General features: G+C 43.0%; 1 protein-coding gene across 2 annotated transcripts in view; it reads right to left on the reverse strand.

The window, feature by feature from the left end:
* Positions 1-7,135: 7,135 nt before the first annotated feature.
* LOC135548736 (glutamate receptor 1-like) overlaps positions 7,136-17,586 on the reverse strand; it is a 90,858-nt gene continuing 80,407 nt past the window's right edge. The window contains exons 12-16 of one of the 2 annotated variants that reach the window (XM_064978617.1): positions 16,933-17,131; positions 15,802-16,049; positions 13,084-13,198; positions 10,860-10,994; positions 7,136-9,231 (exon numbers count right to left, since the gene is read on the reverse strand). In XM_064978617.1, the coding sequence (XP_064834689.1) occupies positions 9,067-9,231; positions 10,860-10,994; positions 13,084-13,198; positions 15,802-16,049; positions 16,933-17,131 (862 nt within the window). In that variant the 3' untranslated portion in view covers positions 7,136-9,066. Of the gene's footprint in view, positions 9,232-10,838; positions 10,995-12,438; positions 12,554-13,083; positions 13,199-15,801; positions 16,050-16,932; positions 17,132-17,586 lie in introns of both variants that reach the window. The other variant, XM_064978618.1, reaches the window with a different exon arrangement.

Below are 17,586 nucleotides of genomic sequence, written 5' to 3' on the forward strand. Positions count from 1 at the left end.
TTTCACTATATATTTTACCTCTTGGGGATGTCATTCGAAAACATAATGTTAACTTTCACTGCTATGCAGATGACACACAGCTGTACATTTCAATGAAACATGGTGAAGCCCCAAAATTTCCCTCGCTAGAAGCATGTGTTTCAGACATAAGAAAGTGCATGGCTGCAAACTTTTTACTTTTAAACTCGGACAAAACAGAGATGCTTGGTCCCAAGAAACAAAGAGATCTTCTGTTGAATCTGACAATTAATCTTAATGGTTGTACAGTCGTCTCAAATAAAACTGTGAAGGACCTCGGCGTTACTTTGGACCCTGATCTCTCTTTTGAAGAACATATCAAGACCTTTTCAAGGACAGCTTCTTTCCATCTACGTAACATTGCAAAAATCAGAAACTTTCTGTCCAAAAATGATGCAGAAAAATTCATCCATGGTTTTGTCACTTCTAGGTTAGACTACTGCAATGCTCTACTTTGCGGCTACCCGGATAAAGCACTAAATAAACCAGTGACTCACCTGAGTGGGTTGAGTCACTGATGTGATCATCCTGTCCGGGTTGGCGGCGTCCCCCCCCCCCTTGGGTTGTGCCGTGGCGAAGATCTTTGTGGGCTATACTCAGCCTCGTCTCAGGATGGTAAGTTGGTGGTTGAAGATATCCCTCTAGTGGTGTGGGAGCTGTGCTTTGGCAAAGTGGGTGGGGTTATATCCTTCCTGTTTGGCCCTGTCCGGGGGTGTCACAGTGTCTCCTGACCCCTCCTGTCTCAGCCTCCAGTATTTATGCTGCAGTAGTTTATGTGTCGGGGGGCTCGGGTCAGTTTGTTATATCTGGAGTACTTCTCCTGTCCTATTCGGTGTCCCGTGTGAATTTAAGTGTGCTCTCTCTAATTCTCTCTTTCTCTCTCTCTCTCGGAGGACCTGAGCCCTAGGACCATGCCTCAGGACTACCTGACATGATGACTCCTTGCTGTCCCCAGTCCACCTGGCCGTACTGCTGCTCCAGTTTCAACTGTTCTGCCTTATTATTATTTGACCATGCTGGTCATTTATGAACATTTGAACATCTTGGCCATGTTCTGTTATAATCTCCACCAGGCACAGCCAGAAGAGGACTGGCCACCCCACATAGCCTGGTTCCTCTCTAGGTTTCTTCCTAGGTTTTGGCATTTCTGGGGAGTTTTTCCTAGCCACCGTGCTTCTACACCTGCATTGCTTGCTGTTTGTGGTTTTAGGCTGGGTTTCTGTACAGCACTTTGAGATATCAGCTGATGTACGAAGGGCTATATAAATACATTTGATTTGATTTGATAATGTTAAGTCCAAGACTTTGGAAAGCACTGGGTCTTTCCTTGTTTCCTCTGCTATGTGAGAAGCAGATATGGGCAGTTCATCAATGAGAGAGATCTGGAAGACTGCTCTATCATCTTCACTGTCAGAGCCACTATTGCACGATAGTCTCGATAGTGCATCGGCATTTGCGTGATCACTGGATCGTCTGTACTCAATCTCGTAGTCGTAGGCTAACAATATCAGAGCCCAACGTTGCATTCGAAGTGCAGCAAGGGTTGGTATAGCTGATTTTGGTCCAAGGATGGCCAACAGAGGCTTGTGATCTGTCAGCAGTTGGAACTTCCTTCCCTGGAGGTATTTGTGAAACTTCTTCACTCCGAATATTATGCTCAGGGCTTCCTTCTCAATTTGAGCATAATTTATCTCACTTTGGTGACAGAGTCCATGATGCAAATGCAATAGGGTGTTCTTCCCCTGACGGTAGAACATGTGAGATAACGGCTCCTACTCCGTATGGAGATGCATCACACGCGAGTCTCAGCTTCATCTCTGTGTTATAGTGGGCAAGCCACTTGCTGTTTAGCAGGCGCTGTTTGCAAGTCTTGAATGCTTCTTCGCATTGTGGGGACCAATTCCACTTTGTATCGGCCTGCAGCAGTTGGTGAAGCGGATGCAACAATGTGGACAAGTTTGCCACAAACTTTCCGTAATAGTTCAGGAGCCCCCAAAATGACCTCAGCTCTGAGATATTTGTGGGTGCTGGTGCGTTTACGATTGCTTCCACCTTGCAGTTGGTTGAGTGCAGGCCTTCTGCATCAATCTTGTATCCGAGTCCTGGAGGAACTCACACTTGCTGCATTTCATTCTCACTCCGTATTTCTCCAGTCTTGACATCACTTTGACCAGCACTACAAGGTGCGCTCCAATGGTTGGTGCTGACACGAGGATGTCGTCCATGAAGCACACAACATGGTCTATACTGTCCAAGATCTGATCCATTGTTTGTTGGAATATCGCTGGAGCTGTCGAGATTCCATAGGCCAAGCGATTGAATCTGAATAGCCCCTTGTGTGTATTGATGGTCAGATACTGTTCTGACTCCGGATCCAGCTTCAGTTGCTGATAAGCGAATGCCAGGTCCAGCTTACTGAAAACCTTCCCACCAGCTAGAGTGGCAAACAGATCTTCAGCGTTTGGTAGTGGATATTCCTCTGGTAGTATGCAGTGATTTACTGTGACCTTGTAGTCACCGCACATTCTGACGGTCTTGTCTTTCTTTGGGACTACAACAATCGGAGCGGCCCAGTCGCTCCTCTCTACTTTCGGGATTATGTTATTGACTGGCGGATCTGGAAGAGTCTGGCTGACTGGCGGATCTGGAAGAGTCTGGCTGACTGGCGGATCTGGAAGAGTCTGGCAGACTGGCGGATCTGGAAGAGTCTGGCTGACTGGCGGATCTGGAAGAGTCTGGCTGACTGGCGGATCTGGAAGAGTCTGGCTGACTGGCGGATCTGGAAGAGTCTGGTTGACTGGCAGATCTGGAAGAGTCTGGCTGACTGGCAGATCTGGAAGAGTCTGGTTGACTGGCGGATCTGGAAGAGTCTGGCGGATCTGGAAGAGTCTGGCTGACTGGCGGATCTGGAAGAGTCTGGCTGACTGGCGGATCCTGGCAGACTGACGGCTCTGGCTGCTCCATGCTGACTGGCAGCTCTGGTTGCTTCATGCTGACTGGCGGCTCTAGCTGCTCCATGCTGACTGGCGGCTCTGGCTGCTCCATGCTGACTGGCGGCTCTGGCTGCTCCATGCTGACTGGCGGCTCTGGCTGCTCCATGCTGACTGGCGGCTCTGGCTGCTCCATGCTGATTGGCGGCTCTGGCTGCTCCATGCTGACTGGCAGCTCTGGCAGCTCCTTGCAGACTGGCAGCTCCTTGCAGACTGACAACTCCTTGCAGACTGGCAGCTCCTTGCAGACTGGCAGCTCCTTGCAGACTGGCAGCTCCATGCAGACTGGCAGCTCCGGCTGCTCCATGCAGACTGGCAGCTCTGGCTGTTCCATGAAGACTGACAGCTCTGGCTGCTCCTTGCAGACTGACAGCTCTGGCTGCTCCATGCAGACTGACAACTATGGCTGCTCCATGCAGACTGGCAGCTTCATGCAGACTGGCAGCTCAGGCTGCTCCATGCAGGCTGGCAGCTCTGGCTGCGCTAAACAGGCAGGAGACTCCGGCAACGCTGTAGAGGGGGAAGGCGCTAGCAGCGCTAAACAGGCGGGAGACTCCAGCAGCGCAGGAGAGGAGGAAGGCTCTGGCTGCGCTGAACAGGCGGGAGACTCTCAGCGCTGTAGAGGAGGAAGGCTCTGACTGCGCTGAACAGGCGGGAGACTCCGGCAGCGCAGGAGAGGAGGAAGGCTCCGGCAGTGCTGGAGAGGCGAGGCGCACTGTAGGCCAGATGAGTGGTGCTGGCACTGGTGGTACTGGGCCGAGGACACGCACAGGAAGCCTTGTGCGGGGAGCTGCCATCGGAGGGCTGGTGTGTGGAGGTGGCACAGGATGGGCTAGACCGTGAAGGCGTACTGGAGATCTTGAGAGCAGTGCTGGCACAGGACATGCAAGGCTAGGGAAGTGCACAGGAGGCCTGGTGCGTGAGGCTGGCACCAACTTCACCAGCCGACTAGCACACACCTCAGGACGAGTATGGAGCGCTGACTCAGGTGTCATCAAATCCCCGACACGCTCAGTCGGGCGAATTCCATATTTAAAGCACCAACACAGCAACTCCCTCATTACTCTCTCCTCCAATTTCCCCATTAACTCCTTCGCAGTCTCTGTTTCGCTCACCTTCAACACCGGCTCTGGTTCTGGTCTCCTCCTTGGCTCCTCACAATAAACAGGGAGAGTGGGCTCAGGTCTGACTCCTGACTGTGCCACACTCTCCCTGAGCCTCCCCCCCAATACATTTTTGGGGCTGACTCTCGGGCTTCCATCCGCTTCGCCGTGCTGCCTCCTCATACCGGCGCCTCTCCGCTTTCTTCGCCACCAGTTCTTCCTTGGGGCGCCGATATTCTCCAGGCTGAGCCCAGGGTCCTTCTCCGTCTAATTCGTCCTCCCATGTCCATTCCTTCTTTTGTTGCTCCTGCTGTTGCTTTTGCCTGTTACCACGCCGCTTGGTCCTGTTGTAGTGGGTGATTCTGTCACGGCTTTCGTTGTGGGAAGGAGGAGCGGACCAAAATGCAGCTAGTTATGATTCATTTTATTTAATACGGAAACTATACACGATAAACTAACAAAATAACAAACGTACGAAAACCGAAAACAGCCATATCTGGTGCAAAACATAAAGACCGGAACAATCACCCACAAACACACAGTGAAACCCAGGCTACCTAAATATGGTTCCCAATCAGAGACAATGACTAACACCTGCCCCTGATTGAGAACCATATCAGGCCAAACACAGAAATAGACAAACAAGACATCCATCATAGAATGCCCACTCAGATCACACCCTGACCAATCAAAACATAGAAACATGCAAAGTAAACTATGGCCAGGGCGTGACAGATACAGCCTGGATTCAAACCAGGGACTGTTGTGATGCCTCTTGCACTGAGGTGCAGTGCCTTAGACCGCTGCGCCACTCAGGAGCCCACTGGGGATGCTGGAGTGCCTTATCAGTGGACAGCTGCTGGAACATCCGGGAGGGTCAATATGGTTTTACTTGAAACTCTTCCATTTCTATATTTCGCTCTCAGACATTGTGATAAAGTTATTTTAGAATCCATTTCATCCTGTAGTGCTGCAATGCTGTGCAGATGATGTGTCTGCTATCTTTGTGCAGAGATATAGTAAGCTCATTGAATTAGATATTCATCTGAATAACATTTTTTACAGTGTGGGGAAGATCTACTAAACCATTCTTGTACCGAAGGCATGTGCAGATACTGTATGAATTGTACTGGTACTGTATGTAGGCCTATGGAACATTGACATGCAGGAAACTGCAATATATAAAACATTAGAGGTTGCATTTGATCAGGTTAGATACTGGATCAATGTTGATGATTCACTTATGAACCAACTAGTGGAGCAACATCATCAGACTGTCTCTTTATAGAGAACAAGCTAATAATACTAATAATACAATCTAAATCAGCAGAAAAATTGTATTAAAATATTTAACAAGTACCAAGATCAGATTGAACTAGTGACTTAGCCCTGTGACACTACAAGACTTCCCCAGAAAGTTTTAATGAGGGAACAATATAACGTAATGACCCATTAACTCACAATTATGGGCTTCTCAACTAATTGCCAGCTCTTTTTTAGCGTGTGTCTCCCCTCCTGATGCCAGTGCAGTTATTAGTGTTGTGTTATGCTGTCTGGTGCCTCCAGTTCACAACAGAAAGAACAAAAGGTCCTGGACCAGGGATAATCAACTAGATTCAGCTTGAGCGGATCATTTGTAGATTGCAAATTCACAGCAAGAAGCCCAAACAAGCCCCCTTTTGCCCTCAGAAGAGCCTCAATTCGTCAGGGCATGGAATCTTCAAGGTGTTGAAAGCTTTACCCAGGTATGCTGGCTCATGTTGACTCCAATGCATCCCACAGTTTTTGTCAAGTTCACTGGATATCCTTTGGGTGGTGGACCATTCTTTATACACACAGGAAACTGTTGAGCATGAAAAACCCAGCAGCGTTGCAGTTCCTGACTCAAACTGATGCGCCAGGCAACTACTACCATACCCTGTTCAAAGGCGCTTAAATATTTTGTCTTGCCAATTCACCCTCTGAATGGCACACATACACAATCCATGTCTCAGTTGTCTCCAAGTTTAAAAATCCTTCTTTAACCTCTACACTGACAAAGAGATTTAACAAGTGACATCAATAAGGGATCATAGCTTTCACCTGGATTCACCTGGTCAGTGTCAGTGTCATACTCAGTGTATATCTCTCTGTTATGTGTGGGGATACTTTAGAACAGATTTCCAAAATTATAATCACTTGGATATGCTGGTGTTTTTACAGTCCATTATCTACAACAATAAAAAATTAATTATCAGTAGCCAGTTGAGGAACCCCGTCTTATATGTTTGATGCATTGGACATTTTGGCTCTTTGAAGAGTAAAAACTTTCACTCAGAGAAAATAACAGAAAGAAAGGAACAGAGGGAACAGAGGGAAACAGACAGATAAAATCTAAAACACTGCCATTTGAGGCCCAGTAGGTTTCAGCTAGCCCTGAAATTGGATCAAGTCTGAACCTTTTTGTCTTTCTTTTAAAACCACAAAAAAATGCCTCAGGATGTTTCCTGTGTTTGATATCGAGTGAAAATGGGCTGGGGTTTCTCCGACAGCGCCTTGCCTGGAAAGGTCAGCTCCGTGGGGGAAATTAAAGTGAGAACAAATGTGGCATTTATTATGATCAATACCCCACTTTGGGCCAACAGGAAGAGTCTCCCAGCACAGCAGGCCATGTGAAAAGAAGACCATTGAGACCAAGATCTATGTACTCAACACCAAACACACATTCATGTACTGGTACTCACCTGTAGGAAAATCAGGGGAGGGTAAATACAAGTTTTACTCCTACGTAGGTAATGAGGTGGGATCCACTTGATACCTCCAGTTTCAGATACTTCATCAGGCCTTTTGTGAGGATTCTAAAAGGCACTCTTAAAACAATTACCCATCTTCAGTTCACTGATTTAATGACACTATAGACTATAGAGATGCACCCAAGGGGAGAGTTTCTTTCTCTCTCCCCAGACCATTTTCACTCTTAGCCTCATCATCCATCCTCCATAGAGTGCTGAGTAAAGGAAAAGAGAATCCAGACAATCCCAGTCATGTGGTTACAAAAGTTATTTTATTGAGAGCACTGTTACTAAACAAAGTTTTATTTCCCCACCTATTGAAATCCAAGTCACATCTTGGATTAGTCTTTTCTAAAAGCTATCTCTCGAGACAAATGTGAACACAAAGACATAAGGTAGCTGTTTCTTGCATTTTTAGAAGTAAATTAAACAAAGTAGTGGCAGACCAAAAATAGTATTTAAAGGACAACATACATTGAATCTCACTATAAATGCACAAAATGAATTGGACTGAAAATAGATTAAAACAAAACTGTCTGAACCAATAGTCAACTGAATGGAACACCATTTCAATATCATCAGGGTGTCTGCACATATATTTCATATCATACAAATGTGGATATTATTTTTATTTTTTTTAACAAATTGATTAAGGTACAAAAACATTTTCAGTTATGTGACACTCCCTTTTATTGTGCTATGCCAAAGATGATGACAAATAGGGAGAAAATTGTATAGAATACAATTACTCTCAAGTCATACAGTAAAATATTAGGTGATGGATAGTAACAGATACGATGGATGGCTGCTCAGTGGACTATGAGATGCTTTCCCTTAACAGTAGAATACCATGTGTTTGATATCGATACAGTGTGTATTTTGAGTCCATTTTAAGAGTGTTCTTAAAAGGGAATGTTTATCACAAATCCATTCATGTACTGGTACTCACCTTAGATGTACTATGGATCAGCTGTGGGAAACTGTCTTCAATCATATGCCTTATTTCAAAATCACGATCCACAAATTAATTTAGTAGGTTTAAAAGAATGAAACGTTAGTGGATTTGTAGAGTTAAATAAAAAGGCACACCTTATTTGTTGGCTAATTCTGCCATCCTCTCACCTCCCCTCATTTGCAGTTCTAAAGCCACTCTATTAATCATCTCATTAATGTCAAAGATGTTAAACCACTAGATGTTGTACTGCCATCTACTTACCAGCTAATTGGTAGTGGAACATTTCCATCTCTTTGTCAATGGCTTATACTTCAACCCTGAAGTATTAATGGCAAAATGCATCATGAAATAGTAGGTAGAAATTATAATCACTTCTATCTGTACTCCGTTTAATCCTTTCACCTTAGTTTGAAATCTAGTTGGATTCGTCATGTCACTGCACTAAAAATGCAAGGATATCACTGTGGTATCAAATGACAGGTTAATAGATTGCCTACAGACTGGTGGTTTAAAACATTTATGAACAACAGAGAAAATGGTTGGGAAATATGTCATGTCTGCACAAAAACTTAGCTCTAAATAGTCATTTCAAAATGTCACATTTTTCTCCATGTCAAGTGTTGAGCAAATTAGAGAGGACATCTGTAAGTAAGAGGCATTCCATTTCAATGGAGTGACATTAACAGAATGACAAAACAAAATCATCCAGTCCTGTGATGTGTCCTTCCAGTGCAAACATACAACAATACTTTTATTCAGTATACTGTATGCATCTATAGATGGTGTACGAAGTGGATGTGAGCCAAATGTTTGGATTTGGAAATGCTTGGATCTTTGTGTCTCAAGGAACAAAACCACTGTTCAGTATAAGGCAGACGACATAGCTGTACATGACTGTTATTGACATATCAAAATAAACAAGACAAACTGAATTGGCATAGTGCAATAAGTGTCACTATTCTTGGGTTGGGGGAAGAGCTTCTCTTTTTAGATACACCCCGAAATTATGCCCTCGATCAAAGTCCAAGACAGCCTCTTTATTGCAGCAGAAGAGATCCGGATAGTTATTTTGTTCGCATTTTCTATCTTCAGGAGTCCAGCGTGAGCAGTCAGTGAATCCTCTTGGCAGTAGTTCAGTGGCGGTTGAGCGAAATGCCGCAGTGCAACACTTTCCCACCTTCTCTTTTTCCTTTCCTCATTTTTGTGGGGTTTGGGGAAAGGCTGCCCGATCACATGCCCGTGGTGCTCAGGCCCATGCCCGCCTGGCTCATGCAGGGGAGAGTCTGGGCAGCTTTGGGGAAGTCATGGGCGACCAGCCGTCCGTTCTCTCCCCCGCTCCCTGTCCTGGTCATTCTGCTCAGGGTGGAGCTCAGCATGGCCGCATCAATGATTTGCTGCATGGGAGAGTTTCATTACACTACTGTGTTACATAACAACAACACAGAGAAACACATGATAGTTACGCATGAACTCTACTGAACTCCACTAAGGTAATCTGTTGAACTATTGAACTCTACTGAGTTAATCTACTGAACTCTACTGGGTTCATTTTCCTTTTCTGAGTTCAATCCTTCGGTTATGCATAAAAACAATACAAAATTACTTGAAACAGCCACTAAGTCATCATCATCGATTCAGTGACTTTGTATAAAGCAGGGATTTGCAAACAGACAATCCTGACTTCTGTACTCTGAGTCACTCAGTTGCTTTTATTCCCTCGTAAACTCTTGTGAAAGATGAGAGCATGAACTCATTCTCTCTGCTTATTTCTCTCTGTTTATTTCACACAGTGGAGAGCCATGTGCAATAATTGTAGCATGCAAAATATGAGGCCGAACCCATAACAATAATGCAAGCAGAACCGCGCGGCGCTAGCTCCCAGCCTACTCTCTTTTGCATTAGTTTAACATAATGAAACCCTGTAGGCTTGAAACTGGAGCTAATGATCTAGATGTGGGCTGCTACATCCTCTGTGTATAAATGATTTAAATCCAGCACACTTCAATGGATTCCGAGGATTATGCTCTTCGGATGATGCAGACTAATTGGTATATTCGCAGCAGCGATTTGTGGCTGTGATACTTTAAACACAGCAGTTATGTGATTCTGCTGTCTACACGACATGACAAGGAAACATTTTCAACAGAACAGCTGTTCATGCTGGAGAGTTGAACGTGTACTGTAAAGCAGGCATGTAATCATATATACATTCAAATATAATCCCGTCATTAAATCACTTCTGCTGCTCATATGCAACAACAACAAAAAAGTCCATAGTTTCACGTCTTCTTAACTGATGTAATTGGATGTTCGTTTTTTTTATATATAAATACATTCAAAACCGAAGCGTTGTTTGGGAAACCCTGCACTGGCTGTAAGTAGCTCTGGATAAGAGGCTCTGCTAAATGAATACAATGTTGTTGTTTTTTATTATACATTCTAATATTAAGCATTAAGATCCTGAGGTTAATGAGAAGTGGCAAATGAAAGTTATATACAAGTCTGAACTAACTCTGATAAGATGAAAAGATACCCGCATCTTTGATCTAAATAGGAACTTCTACTCTCGCATGATCAAATGCATCTGCCAGTTTAAAATGTGATTGTTTTCAAGGGTCACCAGAGATAGAGACCACAAACATTAACACCGACGTCTCTATTTCCAGAAGATACAATACACCACAAGGGGAGAATAAGTACTGTACAACTAAGAAGTGGTGTGACATATTCTCCACCTACACACAAACTCTTCAGCACAATTACTCAAATCATAGTCATCTAGTAGCTGTAGGACTGCATAGAACCCTTCATTAAAGCAGCTCTGTGCCCCACAAAGTGCGTTAGTCTTCAGTCCTGTAGTTGAGTGGGATGTACAGTATCTCTGTATGAGTCATAGGGGGCGTCATAAGTAGACAATAATGGGTGCCAAGGTAGAGTCATGAATATTGTCTCTTATTACATTACAGAGCCTTCGTCATTGCATAAAGGTTATGGCAAGCACTGCCTGTAGTCCTGCACTTACCTTCATCCTCCTGGACTCAATCCTGGACTTGTAACAGAACTCGACCAAGGCCACGAGCATAGCCAGCCCCAGCCCACCAATCAAGATGTAGAACACCCCAGCCACATTGCTGAGGCTCAGAGCACTGGTCTTGTCCTACAGACACAGAGACACAGGGTGAGCTGCATCAAATCACGCCCAAGAGACACACCACAGCACATCATAATACACAAGTATAAAAGGTAGGATAAACATACAACTGCTCTCTAAGGCTACTACACTGTCATAGTGACCTTATACGGCGCATTCCATTAAGCGTGCCTTCATGATTAATCAACAGGCTATTTTTTATCACCTATAAAGGTGCTGGCATGTCTTTCTAATTTAAGTGACTCCTATCAACAACAAACTTGATACAGTATGTGTCTAAGACTGACGGAAACATGCAGAGTCATGCATATCTAACAAGCTTGGGGTGAACATATCCTCAGAAAGTAGTGAATTCATGTGGATTTATGGTATACTGTATCTTTTACATGACATCATTTCCACTCAGTCAAAATCACATATGCATTAAAAACCATGAATTCCATTCTACATCTCCTCGCTTATTTATTTATCCTTTACTTAAACCAGGAAGTCCCAGAATTATATGTAGTTGGTGTTGTGTATTCTAAATAGAGTGGAACCATGCAAGAGGAAAAAAGGTCAACATTGTTTTAGGTTTACTTCATAGGTAGGGGTATCTCTATAAAATATCATTACATTTTCAAATAAATGCACCAAATAAGGGAGGGCAATTGGTTCCGACAAACCATAATAATAATAATAATAATATAGTAGTCATGACACCACAAGAGGGTTGTGCACATCCATGACATGCATGGTCTGGGTTTGGTGGCCAACAGGCCATGCCTTGGGTCTTATACAATAGCATGCACACTGTCTAAATAAAAGACAGAGACGAGGAAAACAGCACTAGAGGGGCCGATTCTGGGAGAGAAGATCGAGATATGGAGTTGGTCTCGTATCAAGGGCTTTCTCTCCGCACCGTCATTTACACTTGTGTCTCTTTATTCGATTGTGAAAGTTAAGATCACAAATCAATCAAAATTAAATTCAGTCAGCAAATAGTGAATACTTTGTCCGTTGGTGACTCAAGAATATCCCAGACATTGGAAAAGATGGTATTGGTGCTGACAGTAACTTTATGGTTTTTAGCCATGTTTTTCATATACTATACAAATTCTGTTGTTATCATCACAATTGGCTGCATCAGCATTAGCTACTCGGATTTTGGAGAAGAGAATCCAAAACTAAGTATACGTTTTGGTTAGATGAAACAAGCATTTGCCAAGATCTAATTACGGGCCCGTTGACTTATCCATAGGACGTGAGGACACAGCAATTAACACTAATCACTAAGGTGTCTGAGTTCCACAGCTGACATGAATCGCAGTTATAAGGACACCAGTTTGGGTAAATGGCAGATTGGAGACAAAGAGAAAAAGTGCTGAGTGCTAGGGAGGGGACGAGGGACCTTACAGAAGTGCTAATGCTCAATCTTGGTGTTAAGTATAGGACCAACACATGGACTGACCTTTCTTCCGGAGTCCTTGCTTCCACACTCTCCCTTATCGTACCACCATTTGTTCTTTAGTTTGTCTAAGACGGCTTGCTCATTGAGTTTCAACACCGCTAGGTTTACGGGGATTCTTCAACCAGGGAAATAACATAAATAACATTACCCATGTTATCTTATGTTATTCAGCACATAGTAAACATACACCCATTATTATGTATAGATATCTAGATAGATAAACAAAAAAAACACAATCACAACTTGAAACTGTCACTGCCAAAGTGATATGCATTAATACTCCATCTAGCTTTGTGTCCTTTCTCCCTACTGCAAGATGTGTATTACTATATCACTTTGGGTAACCGGCAAAATGTAAACACTCAGATATGCAAACCTGTCAATTATTGTTGCTCTATAAAGACAGTAGTTGAGAAATCATACTCAAAACTGTGTTCTTTCGGGATTGCTAATACAACTACTTTGAAAGTAAACGGCACATTTTTGAAGAATTTATAATACAGTATAGTTCTACGGTTACACAAACTAACGTCACCAAGGACGACGGGGGATTTGTGGTATTGCAGCCAGTGTGTTTTTCAAGGTACATTGCCGGTTACCCCCATTGTCGTGGTTACCCGCTAGGTTTCTCATACTGGGGCTGACCTTGGAATCACCTCCCCCGCTGCCGCACTCGCCCTTGTCGTACCACCATTTGTTTTTCAATTTGTCCAACAGGCCCTGTTCGTTCAGTTTTAACACTGCCAAGTTTACTGGGTTTCTTGAAATGATAATAGAATAATACTGGTCAGCATTTATGGAGATGTGATATGTGGTGTGTGGCAGAGGTGGTTCAGAAATAAGGTCTAAATACGAAAAAGTAGGTATTGTCGTCAGAACAATGAGGAATGTATACAAAAAATAAGTAACTAATAATGTGGCTGACACTGTACATTTAAGAAAAACATTTGTTTCTAGTATGTAAAAGTGATATAATATGGCTAAACCATGACAGATTTTACCAAGCAAGACAAGGATTGTAGGTAGGAGAGCTATACCTGTCAGTGATGTCTTAGATTTTGGTGTGTGATTATATCGTTCTATGAACATTTCCTGAAATAAGTAGTTCCCTGGATAAGGAAAAGACGTAAATAGCCAACTTGCTGATTCACTTTGCAATATTCAGTTTCCGTCAGTCATCATTCATTCATTGTGTTATTGTTGTGGTCAAGGAGCACCATCCAAAGCCTTCACCCTTTGCACCATCCAAAGCCTTCACCCTTTGCTATTGCTGATCCACTGTGGACAACCCTCTCATTACTAACATGGCAGAAGGTGCTGCTGAAAAGAAGACTAATGGAAACATATAGCAGCATGAACCTCAGCAAGCTAGAGTCTTTCTCAGTAAAACCCCTGAATTCTTTCTTATCCAGAGAGAATTGGAAAGAAAGAGGTCAGTCTGCCTTTTGGATGAGTAAAAGAAATCCACATCCTGTATTAGGATTAGTAGCATTTATCTTTGAGAGCATCGGTTTTCTTGTGATGCAGCTGACAAAATAAAGGGATGTGAGTGACGTTGATGTGGGGAAAAACAGGAAGGAAGAACATTACGTTTTCAACAGGTAAGGCAAGATTAGGCAAGGGTGAGATGGAATGGTGGGCCACATCAGAAGCATAGCAGTGAATGACTCTTGATCCAGTTGTGTTTCATGGATATTATGGAGAACTGATTACAGTTTACAACTTTATGATGGTGGATAAGGGTGTTGTCCGAATCTGACAGAGCAACATTGGTCGTATTTAGAACTCATGGTGAAGAGATTTTCCAAATGATCAAAAACAAAGCTCATATAGAATACTGTGCATCTGATGTGGCACAGTTGTTACAGTTCCTACAGTAGTTATATTTCAACAGCATTTTCTACTTCCATCATACACAGACAATCATTAAAGTGCAAATATAGTACACTGTGGCATGGTGATCGTTGATTGGTTAGAGCTAGTTTTAGATGGTTCGTTCTCAAGAGCAAGATTTTTACAACTTCAGGAATATAGAATAGGAAAACATCAATTCCATATACAGTACGTAACTCCAAATAAAGATCAATTCACATAGTTGGCTCAGAATTTGATAGCGAATTTGAATTCCCATCCACAGTGTGATACCAGACAGTTAATCTCAGAGCATGTATGAGGCAGTCCAGCCCAGTCTGTACCAGCCATCACATCAGTGAGTGTAACTATGAAAGCCTTTGTGAAACACCACTCTCTTCAGTCACATTGATGAAGATATTATATGTGTATCAAACATACTGTATGTGATGCAGGTAATGTGGAATTGGTAGACTATAAACTAGGTAAATTACATGAGTGATCAATCAAAAAGGCTGCTAGGTGTGGTTGCCAAAGCCTATGGGCTTTGCGATTGGTTCATGAAAGACATGTTAATATGAGGAAAATAAAATCGGATTGAACACAGATGCATGGAAAGTGGTGAAACTCATGACTTCCTAAATTTGACATAAATAAAACTGGGTTACAGTGCCTTTGCCCTGAAATAACTAGGCAAATACTGGGTAATAATTGGTTTTTGGTACTAAAAATAAAATGGTAATTAAATCATGAGAGATGGTACAGGAAAGGTAACAACTAAAATGTACGATTCTATTTCTCGGGCTGTTTCTTGCAAAAATTCTGATTTGATATTTACTACCAAAGTACTCCTCTCTTGTAGTGTCTCCATTGTCTACTGTGTTTCCAAATTCATCTGTGTAACAGCACCACAGAGCTCGAGGATAAAAAGCTGCAGGGCTTCATTTAAAGTTCCTTTTAATTGGCTTTCATGTACTATATGTCAAGACTGAATTTATATTGTCATAACCGTTGTCGTCCCGTTTGCCTAGTTATTTAATGGAGAAAGACATTGTAACATGATATTGTATGAATAAGTAAAAGGACTGAACAGTCATGCTTCCAACATAAGTAGGTGTTGATGATACTTTATTAACTGAGTTGAGACAGTGGGGACACAAGCCTTCTAAAATTCTGGTGAGAGTGGTTACAAACCATAAGTACAGTATAGTTATCTATGGCTGAATGAGATCTCACTATACCATTACATTAACTATTATATAAGTATTATGCATTATTACTGAAACAGACAAAATGTGCATAATTTACCCATGAATTGTGAAATTAATATAACATTTAACTAAATGTATTGAAGCAATTATCTCTTCACTCATTGTTATCTACATTAGAATTACATCTGAAAAATAATTTATAATTTATGTAAGCTCACTCACCTTATTGTGTCTTTGGCATTCACATGTAAAACACAACATGTGGTCGATCGTCATGGTGATGTGACCATCCTGTAATTACCTTAGTGCTGATCCCTTTGGCGTGGCAATGCCGTATCCTTTAGAGTCCAGGTTCCCGCCCACCTTCATAGTGTCACATGGTTTCCTCTGCTCGATGTACTCGTTCATGGTGGACTCCAGCAGGTAAGCATACCTCCCTTTGGACTTCCTGACCCGCACCACGCCCTCGTCTGTGGTCTTCACAAACACTGACGGGTCGGCAGACTTCATGTAGGACCACATCTTCTCAAACACGGCGATCTTCGATCTCTGGGGTGCAAAAACATGAATGACTTGAGTGAACTATAAAGGCTACAGATGTGCTCTTTGAGAATGTAACCGTCACATCAGATACTATATCGCCACATCATGACTTCCTCCAGAGTGGCGCAGCCGTCTAAGGCGTCACTACAGACCCTGGTTCGATCCTGGGTGTGATCGGGAGTCCCATAGGGTAGCGCACAATTGGCTCAGCGTCATCCGGGTAAGGGGAGGGTTTAGCCGGGGTAGGCCGTCATTGTAAATAAGAATTTGTTCTTAACTGACTTGCCTAGTTAAATAAAGGTTAAATATAAATATTTTTTAAATGACTATTCTTTTTCAGTGATAACATCTAGGGCCCAAAAATGTGTCATTGACTCCAGTCACCCAAGTCATAGACTGTTCTCTCTGCTACCGCACGGCAAACGGTACCGGAGCGCCAAGTCTATGTCCAAAAGGCTCCTAAACAGCTTCTACCCCCAAGCCATAAGACTGCTGGACAATTATCAAATGGCTACCTAGACTCTTTACATTGACCCCCCCCCCCCCCCCCCCCGCACCCTCTTTGGTGTTACACTGCTGCTACTTGCTGTTTATTATCTATGCATAGTCACTTTACCACTATCTACATGTGCAAATGACCTCAACTAACCTGTACCCCCACACATTGACTCGGTACCCCCTGTATATAGCCTCATTATTGTTCTTTTGTGACTTTTATTTCATTTTATACTTGAGTTTATTTAGTAAATGTTTTCTTAACTATTTATACTGTTTATACTTAACTGTTAAGGACTAGTAAGTAAGCATTTCACGGTAAAGTCTACACCTGTTGCATTCAGTGCATGTGACAAATACAATTAGAGTTGACTTGATTAGAGCAGCAGCTCACCCTGAAGAACTCTTTGGTGGAGCCTCCGTCTAGGGTACCATAGGCGATCTCTGTCTGCTTGGCCAGGTCCTCAGCACTCTCTATGGGTGACACCATCCTCTCCACTGTGAGGAAAGCAGCCAGGTTGGCCGTGTAGGAGGAGATGATGATAAGGGTGAAGAACCACCACACGCCCCCCACGATTCGACCAGAGAGGGACCTAGAGAGAAGAGAGAGGTATCTTTAATTATCAAAACATTGCCAATCTACGATGGAAGCAAATGAAAAGGGAAAGTGTTGCGTGAGGTGAGTGACAAATCCATTTTTTTCAAGAGTAAAACTAATAGTTTCTTGGCACACAATGACACTACATTGCGTTCTGTTGACACTATGGATAACCACTCAATCAATTGGATAATCATAGTTTCTCACAATGCCACAGGTATAGTGAGATTTCTAACATACACAATATGAGCAAAAGATATGCTCTTAAAATAGAGAGGGGGGGGGGCGTGTTTGCGTGTTTGCGCCACAGGGTTTTTTCCTCACTGTCGTTGTACGGTTGGTAATTTATTTAGGAGTAGAGATTTCTTTGGTGGGTTGGGACTTATAATAAACAACTGTGCAAACTGGAATTTCCTTGCTCTCCTGACTTCTGCACCTACCTCTTCTTAG

The sequence above is a fragment of the Oncorhynchus masou genome, chromosome 11 (genome assembly GCF_036934945.1).
Source record: "Oncorhynchus masou masou isolate Uvic2021 chromosome 11, UVic_Omas_1.1, whole genome shotgun sequence".
Taxonomy (NCBI): Eukaryota; Metazoa; Chordata; class Actinopteri; order Salmoniformes; family Salmonidae; genus Oncorhynchus; species Oncorhynchus masou.